The 22,022-nt window shown below is 33.7% G+C and overlaps 1 protein-coding gene across 8 annotated transcripts in view; it reads left to right on the top strand.

Annotated features, from left to right (window-relative positions):
* Window positions 1-22,022, top strand: part of spire1a (spire-type actin nucleation factor 1a) — a 60,824-nt gene that overhangs the window by 3,636 nt on the left and 35,166 nt on the right. For all 8 annotated transcript variants that reach the window (XM_073821844.1, XM_073821843.1, XM_073821842.1 and 5 more), the window contains exon 2: window positions 3,970-4,001. In XM_073821844.1, the coding sequence (XP_073677945.1) occupies window positions 3,970-4,001 (32 nt within the window). The remainder of the gene's footprint in view (window positions 1-3,969; window positions 4,002-22,022) is intronic.

Raw genomic sequence — 22,022 nt, 5'->3', positions numbered from 1 at the left:
GCAGCGCTGTGTTGCGCGGACAACTTGCAGGTATCACACACACACAGGACGCGTTGTATAGTTCAAGCAGAAATCTAAAACAGTTTATTTAATCACCAAACGGGCAAATGTTTACTTCAAGAATGATCAAAAAAGCGGCAAAGGTTAGTTTAAACATGAAACGGAAAGAGAAAGTGCGATCTATATTGCAGCCATTTCAGAAACAATTTCTTTTCTGTTTTACATTTATGTTAAAATATTATTTGTTTTTGTTTTGTTTCAGTTTAATATGTTAATTACGAAAGAAGTTTGTGTAATTTGTAAATGTCATAAAGGACGTGGTATGAATTGGACGGCAATACGCCAGGAGAATTGGAGAGGGTCAGACACAATTTTTGAAAACTTGGTACGTTTTTATTTGTGGAAAATCCCTTCTTTAACGAATTTCGTTTTGTATTATTTTTATCTTAATTTTTAATAGATATTTTTGTTGATCAGTTATTAAAATCAAATAGGAACAGGAAAATGGCATTGTGAAATAAAGTGCGTAACAAGATGCAAACTCACCATGCTTTAACGGCCTGAAGAAAAGGCTAAAACATAAATTATAGCTCTGTATTAAGCATACAGACTTAATTAGAGCTACAGAAATACAAATAGTTTGCTTAAATGCACAATACTCAATTTTCCAGCACAGGGTCAAGTCTTTATGAACAATGTAGGAAAGATGTGTAATGTAAAACTATGGCGCGCTGTGACTGATTTTGTCGGCTGAATGAACACAGTTTGCTTTCTCATGTCTTTACACCTGCAACTTTGCTGGCTAAGAATATAAACAGCTGGATATAAATCAATACAAATATATGGTAACAATCCTGGCATTAAACATTGGTCTAGGGCTTAACCTCTCATACTCCATGACAGCGGAGCGTGAGCCGCTTCAGCAAAGAACGCAACCCGGAAAAACTATCGGCAAGGATTTTTGCCGATAACCGATAGTTCGGCCAATCAACTATCGGTGCTGATTAATCGGCAAAACCGATACATCGGTCGACCTCTAATTAGATCAGATGGTTCCTATCAGGCAGGAAAATCAATGCTTATGTAACACGACGGTCTGCTGAATTCTGCTCTCCTGGGGAAGTTTGCTGGCCTGGCAAACGTGGATATGGTCAAATTACGCTGACTGACCAATGATATCAGACTGTGGGTTGTGAACCTGCCAGTTTCAGTCGTGGTCTATCCCTGGTGAATAGATCTGTCCCTCAACCTGAATAAAACGGTTTGAGAGTCTGTTAGAGATGTGATGTGTAAATAAGGACCAGCATCTGCCTCCAAGCTCCAGGCAGTATTCTTTATGTCTCCTTTTCTTCAGTGGAAATAGCATGCATCCCAACTAGAAAAATGAAATATGAAAGCATAAGCTTTGAAGCACCTGAGAAGATTATAAGAGGTTAATCTGAGATAGATAAAGCTTTCACTTTCTGTATTACAAGGTGTTGTGATTGCATCAAAAGCATCATGATATATTGCATATTTGTCACAGATGTTATTTTTCATTGATATACAAACACTTACATATTTAGTAATACATCTGGAGCTTGATTTTAAATGTATTACCTTACCTAGCTCAAAAATATAGATATTTATTTAGTCATTTTTAGCAGCATGGGATTCCATCTTTTCCTTTTTGTCCCAATTTTGGTTTGTTACTTTCATATGGAGTCAAACACCCTTGTGAATGGGTTTCTATGGTAACAAGGTCACAACGTAAAGGATGACTTATTTTCCAGCGGTCTCTTTTCATCTTTTTTATAAAGATAATATTTCAGTGCTTGTCTGTTTTCATGCAACAATGTAACTGGCATCTGTCTTGCACGAAAAGACAAAGCACCTCTTCAAAAACACCTCTTTCATGTCGGGATGGTGCGTAAGAGGCTTCAGTTTCAGACTTCAGCTATATTTGCTTTTCAGTTGTTGAAAGTGGCCGTTGCAATGACACTGGGTTCATTCATTAGTGGCAGAAATGAACTCTGGATCTCAGCCAATCCCAGAGGAGGCTCTTTCTTTTAACACTGTAACATTATACCTCCAGTGCCACTGACTAAAAGACAGACATTATGATTCTAACCCCTGTGTAGATGTTGTGCATCTCTGCACCCAAATTGCATCTCTGTCTGCCTCTTATAGATCTGAGTTAAATATTTCATGTGAAGGTTGTCTGAGGTAAACCCCTGGGTCCCTCTGTGTAATATAGAAATGGGGGAGGGGGTTTGTCATGGTCAATTTCACTTCAATGAAATTTATTCATGGCTGCAACCCATTCTGCACAGTGCACACTTTTCTAGAAGGATGCTGTTAATGAACGGTGCTTGCTAAGATCAGCATGTTATTGTTGCATAATATGCATTAAGCTTTAGTGCAGGTTTCATCCTGCATTTCCTTGTGGTTTGAAAATGAGTGTTGCATCAAATCTTTTCTGATTTTTGGTTAAAACAAAAACAAAAAAAATCCGTGAAGTTGTTAAAAGGATAGTTCACCCCAAAATGAAAAATCTGTCATTAATTACTCACCCTCATGTTGTTCCAAACCCATAAGACCTCTTCTTTTTGATGAAATCCAAGAGCTTTCTGACTGTGCATAGACGGTAACGTAACTGATATGTTCAAGGCCCAGAAAGGTGGTAAAGAGATTGTTATATACAGTCATTATTTTAGTTTTCTTTGCACACAAAAAGTATTCTTGAGGCTTCAAAAAATTACGGTTGAACCACTGATGTCACTGATGTGACTATTTTAACAATGTCCTTACTGCCTTTCCAGGCCTTGAACGTTGTAGTTGCTGTCTATGAAGAGTCAGGAAGTATCTTAAAGTATCTTAAAGTATTAAAGTATCTTAAAAATATCTTAAAAATATCTTAATTTGTGTTCTGAAGATGAACGAAGGAAAGAATTGTCATTTTTGTGTGAACTATTCCTTTAATCAATGGTGTACGCATCTGTTAAAGCCATCAGCCTGCGTTTTTCAACTTATTTTTTAATAATCATGCTTAAAAACAATTCCTGGTGAAAAACTGGTTTTGCAAAGAAATCTGCACCAATCATAAAATCAAAATGAACAAATCACTCTCAATGACGCAAGATTTCCTTAATATACTCTCAAAGTACTTTATTATTAATAAAATATATTATTATTATTTTAAATGCATAATCAACATCAATAGTTTAAAATATCCTTAAATTTCTTCATCGTTTATAATTTGATTATGCTATTCACAATACTTTTTGTAGTTCTTTCCTGCATTAAAGCTATTAAACACAGTCCTGTACTTTTTGTCTTTTCATCCATTTTTTAAAATAAATTTAGCTTCAAATCGAAGTTAGTGCTGGGCAACGATTAATCGTGATAATAAGTGTGTGTACTGTGTATATTTATTGTGTGTGTATATGAATGCACACACATTGATATAATTAATAAAAAATGTTCTGTTTATATACTAAATAAATTTATAAATTACATTAATATCAATATATACATGTAAATATTTTTAACTATATACTGTATGTGTAAGTATTTATATATACATAATAAATATACACAGTACACACACATTTTGGAAGCAATTAAATACGATTAATCACATTTTTGGATGAGATTAATCGTGATTAATTGTATTTTCAGATGAGATTAATAAAGATTAATCATTGCCCAGCACTAGTTTTGTTTCACCCTATAGCTGGTTGGTTTGGTTTATTATGGCTTATAACTCTTTAACAAACCTTTTTTTTTTTATCCTTATGGGAAAAATAATTTAGCAGCCACCCAGAACTGGAAAAATCTAGTTCTAAATTGTCAAGCTTGTTGATAAAGAGAAAATTGTAATATGTGAAAAATTATGAATTTATGGTATGTAAATGTAAAACACTATAATTGACTATAATTATGTATATCTGATTGGTTTCTCTTTTTTTTTTCTCCTCCCCATTACAGATAAACACATCCCGCCCAGTTCATCAATAGAGGTGAGTCATCTTCTCGCATTTGTTGAGGTGCCAGACTGGTTTTTGACTTTTGATGAGAACAGAATGAGTCATTCTGTTGCTATATTTGGCAACGGGCATCAGCTTGACAAACCATCCTGAGGAAAAATCCAGTTTTCTTCTCTGTATATTTAGTTTCTGAAGGTTTCTAGGTGCAGTGTTTTTCTTTTGCTGACTCCATGCTGCTCTCTGTGCCCAAGGTATGGATACTCGCCAGTGAGATTTAGGTGTGAGTGGTTTTCAGGAGTGTTTGCGTCGATGGCAACCTCATTGTCTTGATGGTATTCATTAGCTGTTTGCTCTTTGTTGGTGTGACAACCATGTGGATCTCAGCCTGCCCCAAAGATTGAGTGTTTTGGTCTCTAAAGCTCCCTGCCACTTTGGGAAGTAGCCAGAGCTTTGCTGTAATCCATTTGGAAATAGTTTTCCCAAGCTTTTCAGCACCAAGAGATCTCTTGCTGTCCCATCCGAACCGAACAAAACATATTTTCTGCCATTTGATTTAGTAAACAAGAGAGTTCTCTACATATAGGACTGTGTGTTATGCTAAAAATACTAAAGATCTTTTTGGCTAGATGTGATAGATTTTAAAATGCCCTCAGCGGTAACAGATGGGTCCACAGGAGGGATGCACACATGGAAGCACGCGCCCACACAGCAACACACTCACACACTCACAAACAAAAAGAACACATGCGGCAGTGCATGCATGTATTCGGAGCCTTCTCTGAACAAGATTATCAACAGAGCACTAAACACTAGACTCGTGACCGTGAATGGGAGGATATTCAAAGAGGAGAACAGCAGGGCCCTGCCTATTATGCACACAAACACTATCTCTTCTCTTGTCGAGTCGATAAATGTAGCAAAGATAAGCCATTTTCATTCATGAGCCATGTGACAACTTTCGATATTTGAATGTTCTTTAAGTTTAAGCTGATGTAAAGCAAAAAATTCTAATTGGCTGTAATGAAAATTCAGTCATTTTCATTTATCTTCATGTTGTTCAAAATTGCATGACTCGCTTCTTATGTAAAACACAAAAGGAGAAATTTGTAATAATGTTCTGGTTACAACTTTTAATGCAGTTGAGTTTTCAAGCTTTAAAAAGAGAGAGGATGAGAATTCATGAAACGCATTATTAGACTATTTTTCAAGGCTGCATGATATATTAAACCCATTTAAAGATCATAATAAAGCACAATGCTATTGTAAATTCATAAATGCTATGGTCAATTAAATAAATATATCTGATGCAGGTTTAATATATGCACCTTAATTATTTACATGCATGTAGGTTATGTACTGTACATGCAGAGCGGCTCCGTTCACGGTAAATGCTGCTCCACACAAACAGTTATCATTTACATGTGTGGAGTGTACATCTCGAACTCCATCTCTGCATATTTGGGTTTATTATAACGTTCATCTGGTAATGCAGTGTGCGCTATTTAATCAGATTTGTAAGGTAAATTGTTTATGCAAACACAGGAAAAATCATTAATATCTTTTTCAATATGCTAACTGTTCATCGCGATTCCAAAATAAAAGCTCAAACCCTTACTCTGAGTTTACGCGTTTCGATGTCCACATATTCAGGAAAATTACAGTGGCTGTACCATATCTGTCGTAAAGAGATGGCCAAATATTAAAGATTAAGTGAAGGCTGTTGGTGGCCTTTTGCAGGCATTTGTTTTAATGCATAATGTACATTAGTTCTATTAGGGATGGGCATTTCTGATCATATTTCATTTAGATTAATCCAGAGGTTTGAGAAACGAGTACTCGATTAATCGGGGGTGGAGTTTAAGCAAGGGGCAGGGCGTTTGCGTCACAGTATACAGTAAACATTTTAAAGAAATAACAGCATGAGGTGAAGCAGAATCGCTTTTTCTACATGACGCATTGTATAAAAAATTAATCACATAGCCTAGATACATAAATATGTAAATGTTATATTACAAATTGTATTTATCTACACAAAATGCATGTGAGCTTGAACTACGTGCCAATCATAAAGTAGTGGATGCGCTTCACCCGTTACTTTAAAACAACGGCAACTGAAGCCCCTGGAGTCAATCGTTCGTCATTTTCATGCTCGATCGTCGCTGATGGGTTCGAGTAATCGATTAATCGAGTACTCGTGCACATCCCTAAGTTTTATTATTAATAATACATTATGTATTTTTACATGTATTTTAAGTGATTTTCAAGGCTGTTCGTTTAGGTCTATTTTAATTACCACAAAAATATAATTATTTGATTACCTAATTAATCTTCAGAATAATCGATCGGTTACTCAATTGCAAAAATAATTATTTGTGACAGCTCTAATTCATTTAAATCAAAACTTGGAACCAGTGAGGTTATTGTTAACTAAATCTAAAACTAGTATAAATCCTTTTCATTATTTGACTAGAAAATTAAAAAATGTTGCTTTTGCTACTAAAGTAACTGAAATTAATAAAACTAAAATAAATATAAATTAAAGCTAAATAAAACAAGCTAATCAAAATTTTAAAACCGCATAATTAGTAAAAATTGAAAAAAAAAAAAAAACTATGCAAAATAATAATAAATACTATAGTAGTATTGTATGATCTAAGCCTGAATGATTCATTAATAAATTGGTTCCCGAGTTAAACAATTATTAGTGGGTAACAGCAATTTTTTATTGTTTCAGAAGAATTTTATAGCGTTTATACTTCCATTTTGAAGCTTTTAAGGGATAGAAATGAAATTTCTGTCATTAATTACTCACCCTCATGTTGTTCCAAACCTGTAAGACCTTCGTTCAGCTTTGGAGCACAAATTAAGATATTTTTTTATAAAATCAGAGAGATTTCTGACACTGTATAGACAGCATTGCAACTACCTCGTTCAAGTACCAAAAGTTAAGGACATCATTGGTGAAGAACTAGTTGAATAAGGTTATTTTTGTTTTCTTTGCACACAAAAAGCTTCATAACACTACGGTTGAACCACTGATGTCACATGAACTATTTTAATGATGTCCTTACTACCTTTCTGGGCCTTGAACGTGTCAGTTGTGTTGCTGTATATGCAGGGTCAGAAAGCTCTTGGATTTCATAAAAAATATCCTAATTTGTGTTCTGAAAATGAACGAAGGTCTTACTTGTAACGAAATGACGAAGTTTGTAAACAAATTTAGCTGAACTATCCCTTTAAAACTTAATTCACCCTTCACTGCAATTGCGTGGAATCGAGCAACCTGCACACCCTTCAAAATATTTCCTTTTTGTGCTCCACTGAAAAAGAAAGTCATACAGGTTTGGAACAACATGAGTAAGTAAAGGGTGACCGAATCCTTGTTTGTACATAATGTTTCATGTGTAAACTCTGTGAGATCAGAGCTTTGGGCTAAGGCGTCCTTCTCTTCATAAAGCCTATACTGTCCAAGGGCAGTAATGAGCCAGGGTGTGTGTGTGCTCTGTTCTGCATGACTGCACCTCTCGCTCAGCGATCATGTGATGTTGCAGTAAGCATGTTTAAGACCTCATTTGAGCGCTGCCTCTACACTGAATGAAGTATTAGCTAACTGCTTCTGCTCGCCACTGACAGGCCACGTCCACAGCCACAGCCCCCTCTGGATGGGTCTCAAACCAAAGGCTGTAGCCTAACTGCCAAGTGAGGCAGTGACTTAACGGTAGTGTTTTAGTTTGAAAGTACCTCGTAAGGAATCAGGTTTCAGACAGGCCTCCTAAGGCATCATAGTGTCCTGCCTAATATTCTACAACAGATTCAAGTGAGCCTTTTTTTTGTTAATGCAATACTTTTTTCTTTTTTTTTTTTTAGTAGAAGAATAAACTGTTATAGGGAAATAACGAAAAGAATAACAACGTGCAGTAAACATTAAAATTGTTTGCACTACAAACCAGTGTGTTCATAATTAAGATAATACATTACAATAATATGGTACGACACACCAATTTGCAATATCAAGCAGCAAAACAAGCTGTTTTGTACAGCTAAAAATAGGCAGATCCATCAAATTTACAAATGTAAACCCACTCTTACATTCTTAATTTTTGAATTTTTTATTTCTAAATGTAAAAAAGTTAAAAGACTTTAAAATGTTATGTGGTCTTATATCTTAATCATTATGTAATCATTTTTATAGATATATTACATTGTCATCAATTATTAATTCATTTGTATCATAATATTAAATCATAATATGGGTAAAAAGGTCAAATTCTTTCATATTTTAAAAGACTTGTTGACCCTGACATACACATTTTTTGTTCAAATATATATAAATATATTATGCCAATAAAAGATGATAAAAGAAAACTATCCAGTAAGGGTTTCTTTTCAGAAGTTTAATTTCTTTAATTAGAATTTTGTCTTCATTTTGTTCTTTTTATTTCAAAAAATATTTTTGACTTTTTGTTTCAAAATATACAAATTTTATTTAATTTACATGTAAAAATATTATAAAAGAGGGTTATTTTTTATGTATTTTGAATAAATAAATGGATAGGACAAAAAAAAAAGCCCTGTGCAGTGTTGTTTTAGTAATATTTATTTTGTCATAATATTCATAAGTATTTTGAATTGGCATTAGTGTTCATTTCAGTTTAGGCTTTAATCATTTTATGCGGTTTGTCTTTTTTTTTTTTTTTTTAGATTTTTTAAATAATTTAATGCAATACAAAACTATTTAATAATTATTAAATAATGTTTTCATCCAATATTTGTGACCCTGGACCACAGTTTTAAGTAGCATGTCTATATTTGTAGCTATAGTCAAAAATACACTGTAGGGGTCAAAATTATCATTTTTTCGTTTATGCCAAAAATCATTAGGATATCAAGTAAAGATCATGTTTCATAAAGATATTTTTTCCTACAATAAATATATCAAAACTTAATTTTTGATTAGTAATATGCTTGTGTTGGGCGATATGCTCAATTTTCATATCGTCCTATCATCAGCCTGTGAGATTGCCGATACACGATACTATCGTGCTAATTTATTTAATAATATGTGAATATGTGAATATGTAATTCCTTATTCGTTTTGTAAGAGTAGTGCATGTGACTTGTGACACATTTGTGCGTGTACAGTCGGTTTCATTCTCTGCTATCTTCATGGAGCGGTAAAGGTGCATGCGTGAATGTAAATGAATGTATCTTTCTGTACCCGTCATATTGCGATAATGTTACCGCTGTATGTCTGATCTTTGTCATCAGTTCATGCTGTAGATAAGTTCATATAGAATGTGGAGAAGCGATGTGCGTGTAATTCACGTGCGTATGTTTAGCGCCATTTTATCGCATCATAATTCTAGTTAGCACATACAGATGTTACTGAGGTGAATGTTTATGTTTACTATATACAGATGGATTCTCATATATCGTATTTAATTCAGCCTAAACCACATTTTACTACTTCTGTTATCTTAATGACTGTCTACACTTAATCTATGTACACTGTATGATGAATAAATCTCTTACCCATTTTCACTGCACACATCTGCGGCGCGACGCGGCCACTCTATGCTTGTGTTTATACCGCGGAAGTTTCTGAAGCATCCTAGAACCGACTCTCTGCGCTGCATCGCTAAAGAAAGGTGCCTTTTTGACGCATAATAATAATAATCGTCTTACTATCGTCAAAGGCATCAGCAACAGGCCATATCTCTGACTATCGTCGGGCACAACCCTATAATATGCATTGATAAGAAATTCATTTGGACAACTTTAAAGGCGATTTTCTCAGTATTTAGATTTTTTTGCACCCTCAGATTTCAGATTTTCAAATAGTTCAATTTTGGCCAAATATTGTCATATCCTAACAAACCATACATCAATTAAAAGCTTATTTATTCAGCTTTCAGATGTGTATGTTAAAAACAAACTGACCCTTATGACTGGTTATGTGGTTCAGAGTCACATTTGTATTGTATTTTTAGCTTTATTTCAATTAATGAAAAAATTTTTTTTGTGGATAACTCTATCAAAACTGGGCTTATGTCATTGACCCAGAAATCATAGCCAATGAAGGTCACACTTGTACTGCCTTCAAAAACCAACCAGATGAAAACGTCTTGCTAGTCAAGATGTTATGCAACATTTTTTTCCAGCTTTCAGACACAATCTGTATCACAAAAAATAGTTGAGCATTTGTTGTCAATGCACAATCATATCGAACCTTCTCTAAAATGCTGTTGATTGGGGAAGTGCGCTCTGTTGGGTTTCATCCGGCCACACTCTGGCCTTTGGCACTTCATCCTACAGAATGAGGCAAGCTGACCCAGTTTACCCCATTAACTGTTGGCAGAACTCAAATACGGTATAAATAGGAGAATAGTAATCACATTAGATGTCTTGGCTTCTCACCAGGGACCTTCAGCTAAAAACAAACCAACTCAATCAAAATCAGACTGAGAAATTTGTGGGCTTCCAAGTGCTTCCTTATTCACCGATGTGCATCCGCCAACTGATCATTAAAGATTTTATGACCTACGAGCTCTGAAGGATGAAAAATGTAGTAGATCTTGACCTGTAGACATCTTGGCAGTTTGTTGAAAACTGCACTGTGTTTTCTCCAAGGTGCAAAGATAAAAAGGATTAGGCCCATGATCCAGTTCAGTGTCTAAAGTGGGATTGTCAAACCTCTTAATGAGAGTTTCTTCAAGCTACAGGTCATTCGTTCTGGTCTCGAGAGAGAGGCCGCTGTTAGACCAGCTTTGCATGAGGAGTAGAAATGGTGGAGGTCTGTAAAACACCTGTCGAGACTCTTGTAAATTCCCAACACAACTTCCCCTGCAGTCACTGATGTTTTTTAAACAACCCTTCATCTCGATTTCGCTTTCTCTTTTTTGTTGTTGTGTGGGGTTGGAGAACTTGTTTTTTAGCTGTGAGCTTGATGCTCTTGTGGTTTAATCGCTGGAGGTTTTCTTTATCACTGCACAAAGCCTGTTTCTTTCACCTCGCTGCATAACTTTCCTTCCTCAGCTGACGGTGTGTTTGCGTGTAAGGATGAGGTAGAATGTGCGAATACTTTGGCCTGGTCACACACAGGCTTGACGCACAACATTAATTTTCCCATTCGCATTTGGTGCCCATTTACGCACAGCCATCACTTTTTAGCTACGTAATAAACCTCAAATAGCATGTTGTTCTCTTACGTTTGTCTTGTGCCCTCTGGAAGATTCTCTGAACTTACAGTTTAGGAACAAGAAACAAAGACTCTGATCTCTAGCCAGACATAATCTTGACCCATATGTCCTGTCATGATTATTACATAATCGACTGTTTGTTGTTATTTGACATAATTGTGATTATTTGAGGGAATAATTTTAAGTCAGTTTTGAAGTACACAATATTTTTTGTATGTATTTATTTCAGAGTATTACTCAGTTGTAATGTTTTAAAGTAGTGTTTTACAAGAAAATACTATTTCAGTATATTCTACTTCAAAATGTCATGTTTCTTTATAAGTACACTACCAGTCAAAAGATTTTGAACAGTACATTTTTTAATGTTTTTTAATGTAACCGTAAGTCTCTTCTGTTCATCAAGACTGCATTTATTTGATTTAAAGTTCAGCAAAAAAACATTTTGAAATATTTTTGCTATTTAAAATAACTGTTTTCTATTTGAATATCTTTTAAAATGTAATTTATTTCTGTGATTTCAAAGCTGAATTTTTAGCATCATTACTCCAGTCACATGATCCTTCTGAAATGATTCTAATGTTCTGATTTGCTGCTCAAAAAACATTTATTATTATGTTAAAAACAGCTGAATATCATTTTTTTTTTCAGGTTTCTTTGATGAATAGAAAGTTCAGAAGAACAACATTTATCTAAAATATAAATCTTTTGTAACATTATAGATGTCTTTAGCTTTTGAATGGTATGGTGTATAATGTTACAAAAGTGTTTTATTTTAGATAAATGCTGATCTTTGGATCTTTCTGTTCATCATATAATGCTGAAAAATGTTTTAAATATTGGTAATAATATATATTTTTTTCTTGAACAGCAAATCAGTATATTACAATGATTTCTGAAGGATCATGTGACACTGAAGACTGGAGTAATGATGCTGATAATCTAGCTTTAATCACAGGAATAAATTACATTTTAAAATGTATTCAAATAGAAAGAAAGAAAGTTATTATAAATGGTAAAAATATTTCAAAATTGTACTAATTTTGCTGTATTTAGGATCAAATAAAAACATAAAAAACATAAAAATCCTACTGTTTAAAAACTTTTGACTGGTTTTGTATTTGTGAAATTTAATAGCTTTTTCTAATATATATATATATATATATATATATTTATATATAATAATTTTTTTTTGTAGTGTAGTGTGTTTATGGTGGTTTAATTTGATTAAAAACACCATAAAAAGCCAGGTGAAAGGTGAAAAAATACTGATATTTTTATCATATGATTGTTTTTTATAATTGTTTTTTATAATTGTTTAATTATTTAAATAAAATTGTTAAAAATGTATTTTTTTTAAAGTGCAATTTACATTTACATTATGAACAAAACGATTAAATCATTAACTGCAATTACTTTTCAGCCGAAGTTGCAAAACTATGACAGCCCTACATATTTATATGAGACCATGCTTTGTGTGTTTGTAGTCAGCTGAGGAAGATCACTTGAGTGTGTGATGTAAGATATGTGAAGGTCAGTCTAGACTCTGATAGAATCAGTTTTATTCTGCACATTTCCTGAGATCCGCCCAGACGTCCAATGTGGAAGAAATGTTTCATGTCCTGCATATCTAATAAACCACAAACTGATTTATCAATGTTAGCTTAATCAGTCATAAACCAATGCGTGTGTACCTTGACTTCGAATCAGATGCCCATTTTCCTCAAGTTGGTATGATTCTTTAAGGTCTTCATACATACTTTACACACCATACTTTGATTAAAATTCCTCAATTGTCGTGTAAAACAACACCTTTTTTTCCTTGTCAAAACCAGCTTTGTTCACAGAGTCCTGTTTTGGTGCATGTATCTTTAAATGATAATAAACTCTTCTGTCCCCACCCCTCTCTTTTGTTTGTTGTGTATTTGGTGGCGCGTTCCCATCAAAAACAAAACAGATCCACTGCGTCCTGTGGCTCTGATTTCAGGAGAAAATGAACTCTTATGTTCACTTTTACATCCAACTACAAAACACATGCATTGCTTACGAGACATTGTTGTCGCTACAGCTGCTTGAGCACGAAGAAAATGGCGGACAGAAATATACAAATACAGGACCATCCGTCAGCTGCCGTGGGCGGGGCCTGAAAATCATAACGGCTTGATAATTGAGACGGTTTAGGTTTTTTGGGGATTAAAAAAAGTATTGAATGGGTTTTTATCATTGTAGGATGGTTGTGTGCACACACTGCTAAGACACATTTATATGCAAACACCATTTAAAAGTGTATTTTGCATCTGATTTTCCCTTTTAATCGTTCTTGTCTTTCCCTAAGATACACATCTGGAATGGTTTGTCAATCCACTGTTAGGTTTGCGCATCCCTAACCTGTTGCGTCTCTGGCTTCTGTCACTGAGTGGTTAACTAAACTGCTGAATGGCTTTGTCTGAGAGAAGTTGATGCGATTTATGCTGGTTTGGCCATGAGTCAACCTCATAAAGTTACCACATCCTTTCCCAGAGGACTTCAAGGGCTGTGAACAGCAGAGTGAGACTAATGGTTTTAGGTTTCTGATGAAACATCGTCGCCGGCCCCCTCACACAGATTGTCTGTAAGATTGAGTCTGCTGCTTTGAGCTCACCGGGGTTCTGGATCTGACGTCTTTACTTGCTCTTTCTTCAATGCTTTCTCTTTCTCTGTCTTGCTGAGAGGGATAGCCGCTACATAACTGTATTGAAAAAGTCTGCGGTTGGTAATGTTTTAAAGTTTTTGAAAGAAGTCTGCCTTTTTCGATAAAATTTTTTTACAATTTGAAATGGCTATATTTTAAAAGCTTTTTTTCAGCCATTACTTAGGCTTCAGTGTCACATGATCCATCGGAAATCATTGATATGCTGATTTGCTGCTCAAGAAACATTTATTATTATTATCAGCATTGAAAACATGCCACTACGTAATATGTTTGTGAAAAACATTATACATTTTGTTCAAGATTCAAAACTAAAATATCTTACCGTGTGCAAACTTTTGAACATTATTGTATATTGTGAATATTATTGAAAATACAGATTTTTTTAAAGGGATTGAAGCACTGTTTTAGCAATTATGAGCTGTATCTTAAGCTATATGTGCAAGAAAGTATTAAAAATTCAATGTTTATAAAGAAATATAGATTGTACAGTGATATATTGTGTAAAAAAGGGACAATGGGACAATGCAGTGTCTCGTAGCATCCCAGAGTTGATTATCCATATGTGACCCTGGACCACAAAACCAGTTATAAGGGTCAATGTTTTGAAATTAAGATTTATACATTATCTGAAAGCTGAATAAATAAGCTTTCTATTGATGTATGGTTTGTTAGGACAATATTTGGCTGAGAAACAACTATTTAAAAAATCTGAGGGTGCAAAAAAATCAAAATATTGATAAAATAAGTTGTCCAAATGAAGTTCGTAGAAATGCATATTACTAATCAAAAATTAACTTTTGATATATTTACGGTAGGCCATTTATAAAATATCTTCATGGAACATAATATTTACCAAACATCCTATTGATTTTTGGCATAAAATCGATCATTTTGATCCATACAATGTATTTTTGGCTATTGCTACAAATATACCCGTGCTACTTAAGGCTGGTTTTGTGGTCCAGGGTCACATATATGCTTGAGTCAGAGAGGGGTAAGGCAGTCGGAATGATTTTTTTCCTACATTTGAACAGTACCACAAGTCATCCCCCTGTAAGTCTCTGTATGGGACAGTGAGTCAGTGTTTGTCTGAGGGAGGCAGATGTCCACCTTGCTGTAGGGCTCTGGATGTTGCCCAGATCATTATGTAACCGTTCACTTTTTCTCTTTCATTCACTTTCTCATAGTGTTTTTTGTACTCTGTTCTTTTGCTTTCATCGGGTCATCTCTGTGCCAGTCTGGTGCTCAGTGTCTGTACTTCAGGATCTAAATGCTCCTGGGAAACAGTCCTTACATGAATGCAGTTTGTATGCAGTTCGTGTTCTTATACAGTGTGTGAAGTATACTTTTTTTTTTTTTTTTTTGAAGAAAACATTGGAAAAAGAAATCAGAAAAGCATTCAAGGGATAGTTGACCTAAAATGAAAATTCTGTCATTAATCACCCTCATGTCATTTTAAACCCGAAAGACCTTTATTCATCATCAGGACATAAATTAAGATATTTCTGATGAAATCCAAGAGCTTTGTGACCCTGCATAGACAGCAATGCAACTGAGACATTCAAGGCCCAGAAAGGTAGTAAGGACATCATTAAAATAGCTCATGTGACATCAGTGGTTCAAATGTAATGTTATAAAGCTATGCGAACACTTTTTGTCCACAAAGAAAACAAAAATAACTCAAGCATCTTCAACGCACTTTAAGAGTACCACAACAAATGCAAAAGTACAAAAAGTATTCTCATTGTTTTATTGCTACTATGTGAAAAGTTTCCAAATTTGGTTGGCGGTGGGTCTTTATTTCACACACTGTTCATACAGTTCATCCAGGGCTGGAATAAAAGACCATTCACCTCCTAACTACATTGATTCATGTGATTGTGAAGCAAGTATGCATGTACTGTAAGTTTATAAAGGTGTGGTTGGGACCTCTGGGCATCTGTGGTCTTGCATGGTCAGAAATCACTGAGATTATCCTTAAAAACTCATACTCTAAAATAGAGAAGAAGAAGAATGTCATTGTTGCATTGTGGCTCATCTCCATATGATGCTGGGAAAATGGTGAAGAAACTTTGCCTTGCAGCAGTGATGTCATGTGAGAAGCGCTCCGAGAACAGTAGCCTGTGTCTTCATTGTTTAGCGTGCAGCGTGAGAGACGGATAGAGCTTGGGAGAAAGAAAAACAACTGCATCATAATGTAAATTTGGATGTATTGAGTTGGATGAAATATCACTCCAATGTCAGTTTAACTAGTTGAGGTAGGAGGTCAAACCAGGCGTGTTTCATATTCTTTGTTATGGAGCTGCAGTGTTATATGTGTGGAAGAAATGGCAGGATGTTTTGGTTCCCTCCTGTCAGCTTGGTTCCACATGAATGACCTCTTTTCCTTCACCATCTCTGTCTCCTCTTACAGAGAGAGTCAGACCGACACAGACTGCACAGATTTAACTGTTCAGATGCTAATGTTTGCGTAGATCATTTTGTTTGAGATGAAATGAGCAGAGATTTACCAGTGTTTATATAGTTTATTTTTGGTAGTGTTGGAAATCCACCTGGTGAATGAATAACTATTAATGGTATGTTGCTATGGAAACACATTTGAATGGTTTGGAAAGTCTTTTGGGTTATGTTTATGAATGTTTGGTCTCGCAGACTGATTTTTAGGTCAAGAAAGAACAGGAGAACATCTGCCATGTTGAAGAAATGGTTCACTGAAAAATTAATATAACAGTCACTGGTAGCCATTGACTTCTGTAGTATGTTTATGTCTTAATGGGTCATTCCATGTCAAATCAACCAAATTTCCGAAACTTTTTGTTTTTGCTAATTTATTCTGAAGAAAGATAAACATGTATAGTGTGAAAAGCCAAATTATTAAATGTCATGGATGTATATTTACTGTGTAATCCACTTTATAGAGGGATGTCAAAATGATATATATTTTTTTTATCTGAGATTCAGAGCCAAATTATAAGAGGGTAAAAACTGCTTCAGAAAGCTGGCAGCATCATAATATTATTTTTACACAGAGATTGGTGGTTCTATTAGTGAAATCTGTTGACTTCAGCAATCTTTGTTGCATTTTATGCCAATGGTGACCATTAAAAAATGGGGAAACAGCACTTTTAAAGTTTTTTTTCTCCAAAGTTTGTATGCCTGTAACTCAAGAAGTATAAAATATATCTTAATGACCTTTTAGATATTGGGTCTTAACAAACTTTCCATTTGGCATCTTCATTTTTAAAAGCCATATGTGGTTCGCTTCCAGAGATATTGGAATTTGAAATGATTCCTTCCCTCAAATATCCCTGAAACCGATTCAAATATAGAATCTTATGAATAGACTACGGAGAGAAAGGTAACTTGACAATTTCAGTACATTTTTAGCACTCCGACAGGTGTGTTCTATACATATTGCAAGATACAATTCTGATTTCAACAATATTTCTTCTTCAGACATTGGGCTTTAAATTAAATAAGTATCAGTTGTATACAAAGTGATCAACATTTGGTTTTTGACCACTGAAAATGGGTAATGTTAAACAATCTGAAAATGGAGCCTTATTGAGATCCCCATATCTCTGGTACTGAATGATATAGGGCCTTGAAAATGAGGATTCCATAATAAAAGTTTATTAAGGACTAGAATCTAAAATCATATTGCGATACCTTTAATGCTTCTTGAGTTATAGGCACGTAAACTTTGGAAAAAGAATATTTATGGCACTCAGACAGGTATGTTCAATGTAGTTGTTTTGACAGAAGGAAACGAGGTTTTAAAGAGGTTTTATAGTTTTGCAAAGTGACTCACATTTGTTTTTTGGCCACTGAAAAATTTTGAAATGTAACGATTTACTTCTGGAGCCATATTGAAATTCTAATATCTCTGGAAGTGAACCATGTAGGGCCATAAAAATAAAGGTTCTAAATGGAAAGTTTGTTAAGACCCAATATCTAAAAGGGCATTAAGATATCTTCAATGCTTCTTGAGTTACAGGCATGCAAACTTTGGAGAAAACAACTTGAAAAGTGCTGTTTCTCCATTTTTGAATGGTCACCATTGGCACATAATGCAACAAAGATTGCAAAAGAACCGATTTTACTAACAGACCTACCATTCTCTGTGTAAAAGTAACATTATAATGCTGCCATCTTTCACAAGTCATTTTTACCCCCTCTGAATTTCAGGTGAAAATTGTCTTTTTGACCCCCCCTCCAAAAAAGTGGATTATTTATTAAATATTCGTCCACAACATTTCATATTTTGGCTTTTATCACTATACGTGTTCATATTTCTTTAGAAAAAATATTAGCAAAATTAAAAATTTGAACTGGGGACCTCTGGTTGAGTTGACGCAGAATGACTCTTTTGCAATATGAGCCAATGGTGACCATGCAAACGTTGGAGAAAAAACTTGAAAAGTGCTTTTATCCCATTTTTGAATGTCTGTAATTCATGAAATATTACAGATATCTTAATACACTTTTAGATATTGGGTTTTAACAAATTGTCCTTTTGGCTTCTTCTGTATGGCTCAGTTCCAGAGATATTGGAATTTCGGTATGGCTCCAGGAGTAAATTATTAACAAAAACTATAATAATAAGGATTATTCCAAGAACAAAAAATGCTGCTGTAATACAACTGCACTATAAAGTTGATTTAATATTACATAATAAATATATTATTTTAAAATAACCTGTCCACAAAAATATTGGAAATTATGCAGATATGAAAATAAACACCAGATCATGTACTGTAGTATTATTAGTACTCTTTTAAATATTCAGAATTGATTTGGATCAGTAAATATATATTTTTAACGACAATAATGCAAAAGCAATCAGAAACATTAAGGATATCAAGTTTGCCTGCTATTTAATGCCTTAATCAATAATATGAGTCTGAGGTTACAACTAATGAATGGTTTTCTCTTTGGCCTTTATAAGAAATTCATCTTGAGTTTGATGTTGATTTCTTCCTAGTGTGCACTCTGATCAGTACAATAACCCCCTAGTGAATAGACAGACATTAGTGGTGTGAATGAACAGTGATGAAGAGCCTGTCTCGTCTTGTCTCTTCTGCACTGTGTTTTAGATGGTCCATCTTAACAGGGTCAGCTGTCTATAAATAAATAACCCAAAAACCTTCCCTCCATTTTGCATAATGTGATTGGACTCGGTACAAGCTGTGCTATTGATTATGCTTCAGGTCTGCCGTGGATGATTTGGCACAACTGATGTCCTCTTAATAATGTTTCTCTAATGGTTCGGAAAAAAATCTTGGATATGAAGGCTGTTTGTTTGTGGCATGTTAAGTAATTACAGACACACATTGCCTGTTATGTATACAGTTGTGCACACGTTTAGTCACGCATCATGTGTTTGTGTGTGTGTGTGTGTGTGTGTGTGTGTGTGTGTGCTGAGCCACATGCCGATGCTTTAGCGGACAGCTGACTGCTGTCACATCTGTGTAAGGCACTGGTATGCTAACTCAATAGAGGAAGCAGAGCTGTACCCAACTGTGTGTGTCTGACAGACAGACATACCGACCTTGTTAGTGTCAGGATGTTTTTTGCTAGTAGATATTCTCTGAAAAAAGACCAAAAAGACTGAAAATGTAAATATCTGTCTGAATTTAGAATTTTATCAGCTGTAAACATAATTAGACTAATATCATGCTCTTCATTGTCTATCAGTTCTGTAATCAATGAGCCAGAATCAGTTTACTAATCATACTAGTATTTATTGTACTAGTTTCTGTAGTACTAATTATCCGTTTTTCTTTTATGTCATAAAAAATCTTTAGGATATTATGTAAAGATCATGCTTCCTGAAGATATTTTGTACATTTTCCTACTGTAAATCTATATAAAACCTAATTTATGATTAGTAATATGCATTGCTAAGAGCTTCATTTGGACAACTTTAAAGGTGATTTTCTCAGTATTTACATTTTTCATTTTATTACATTTTTTTATACCCCCAGATTCTCAAATAAATGTGTATCGGCCAAATATTGTTAACAAACAAGCTTATTTATTCATCTTTCAGATGATGTATAAATCTCAATTTCAAAAAATGTACCCTTTTGATGGTTTTGCGGTCCAGGGTCACACATATTGATTATTATTCATTTTTTATTTCTTTGGTATATTCTGTTATTTGTATATAATAATAAGAATAAGAATAAGATGATGAAGTACTACTACTACTACTACTACTACTACTACTACTACTACTATTATATTATATTATAATTTATATTAAACAGAAAATAACTTGTTAATTTTTATGTAAGTAAATCTTAATAATAATAACTTAAAAATAATAAAAATAGTGCAGATTTTTTACATTTTCTATATTGTTATTATAATAATAAACAAGTTAAAATATGTAATATTAATTAAAAATTATAATAAAATATGTAATAATAATATTTTATTATACTAAAATATTTTAAAAAATATATTTTCATGTAAATATATAAGAACAACAACAACAACAACAACGATAATAATAATAATAATGCTATTATAATTTTGTAACATAACAAATAACGTACATTTTTACAAGCTGATTTTTCAATTAATATATTGTTGTTGTAGTTGTTAATAATAATATTAATAATAAAAGTAATATTAAACAAGTTAAAATATGTAATATATAATACTAATTAATAAATAAAATATGTAATAATAATAATTATACTAAAATATAAAAAATGTGTTATTTGCATATATTAGTATATAATAATAATAATAATAATAATAATAATAATAATATTACAATTTTGTACCATAAAAAATAATGTTAGTAATTTATTTATGATAATAACTTATTAAAAATAAAAATAGTGCAGATTTTTTCAATTTGTTATTGTTGTTGTTAATAATAATAAACAAGTTAAAATATGTAATATTAAATATTATTAAATATAATAAAACATGTTGTAGTAATAATAATAATATTTTAATATATTAAAATAAACAATGTCGTTTTCATGTTACTTAATAATAATAATATAGTAATAGTAATAATAATACTAAAATAATTTTGTAATTTTAATAGTAATAATAACTTTTTTAAATTAAAAACAAAAACAAATTGTTGAATATATTATAATTATTGTTAACAATAAATATTACTACCATTCATTAAATTATTCTTTTAATAACATTTTTCAGAATTATTGGGCAAAATTATTTAAAAGAAATCATCAAAATTATGGATTCGCCAAGAAAGTTAAATATAAATATAACAAGTTTTTTTTGTTTGTTTGTTTGTTAAGGGTTATGAATGTTGTTCGTCTTCAGATCAGGCCTTGAGAGAAAAGCTCAACAAACTGGGATGTGCCTCACAGCGGTGCTGACATGTGAATTGGGCTGAGCGAAAACACTAGGCTGTGTCTTCATTGTTTTGCATAGTGTGAGACAGAGAGAGAGGAATGCAACTGCATCATCAGTGTCAACATACACTGAGCCAAATGAAATATCACTCCAAAGTGGATTTGTGGCAGTTCGAGGCCTTGTTTTTATATTCAAAATATATATTAACCAATATTAACCAATACAACAAATAGTGTCCACTATCAAAAGATGATGATTTAGAGATGATCAAATTCAGCAAACATGATATCATGCAGGTCTAATTCAAGTCATGAATTGACTGGATTTAGTCGTGCATGTGTTAGTGTGTCTGTCCTGTCAGTTTTCCTCCAGCATCACTGCTCTCTCTCTTTCTCTCACTCTCATTCCTTCTGAGTCACAAGCCTGGAGAGAAACTGCAGAGAGAATAGTCCTGTGTTTCTCTACTCTTTTAGGACGTCTGTAGGAACTCAGTGTTCCCACAGTCACACCCTCCACCGCCTCTGAATTACATGCACGTAAGCATATGAGTACAGTACATCAAGCATCTAGTACAAGAACAAGCATGCACTTTTGTGAATTTACCAACAAGTTGCATCTATAGTTAATAAAATAACATGCTGCATTTTCAGCACGGGCTGCACTACAAGGCCGTACAATTGCATTTAGCTTTGGGGCTGTTAGTTACTGACGTGTGCCGAACAACCTTTTTATTATTTAACAGATGACGAGCTACTGCGTTCTCTTCCTCCTGACTTCCCCTTTTTGGCATCCTTGTGTTATGTAAACCTCTGCCTCTCC

Source organism: Garra rufa, chromosome 17, assembly GCF_049309525.1.
Source record: "Garra rufa chromosome 17, GarRuf1.0, whole genome shotgun sequence".
Lineage (NCBI taxonomy): Eukaryota > Metazoa > Chordata > Actinopteri > Cypriniformes > Cyprinidae > Garra > Garra rufa.
This window is presented reverse-complemented; position numbering and strand designations above follow the sequence as displayed.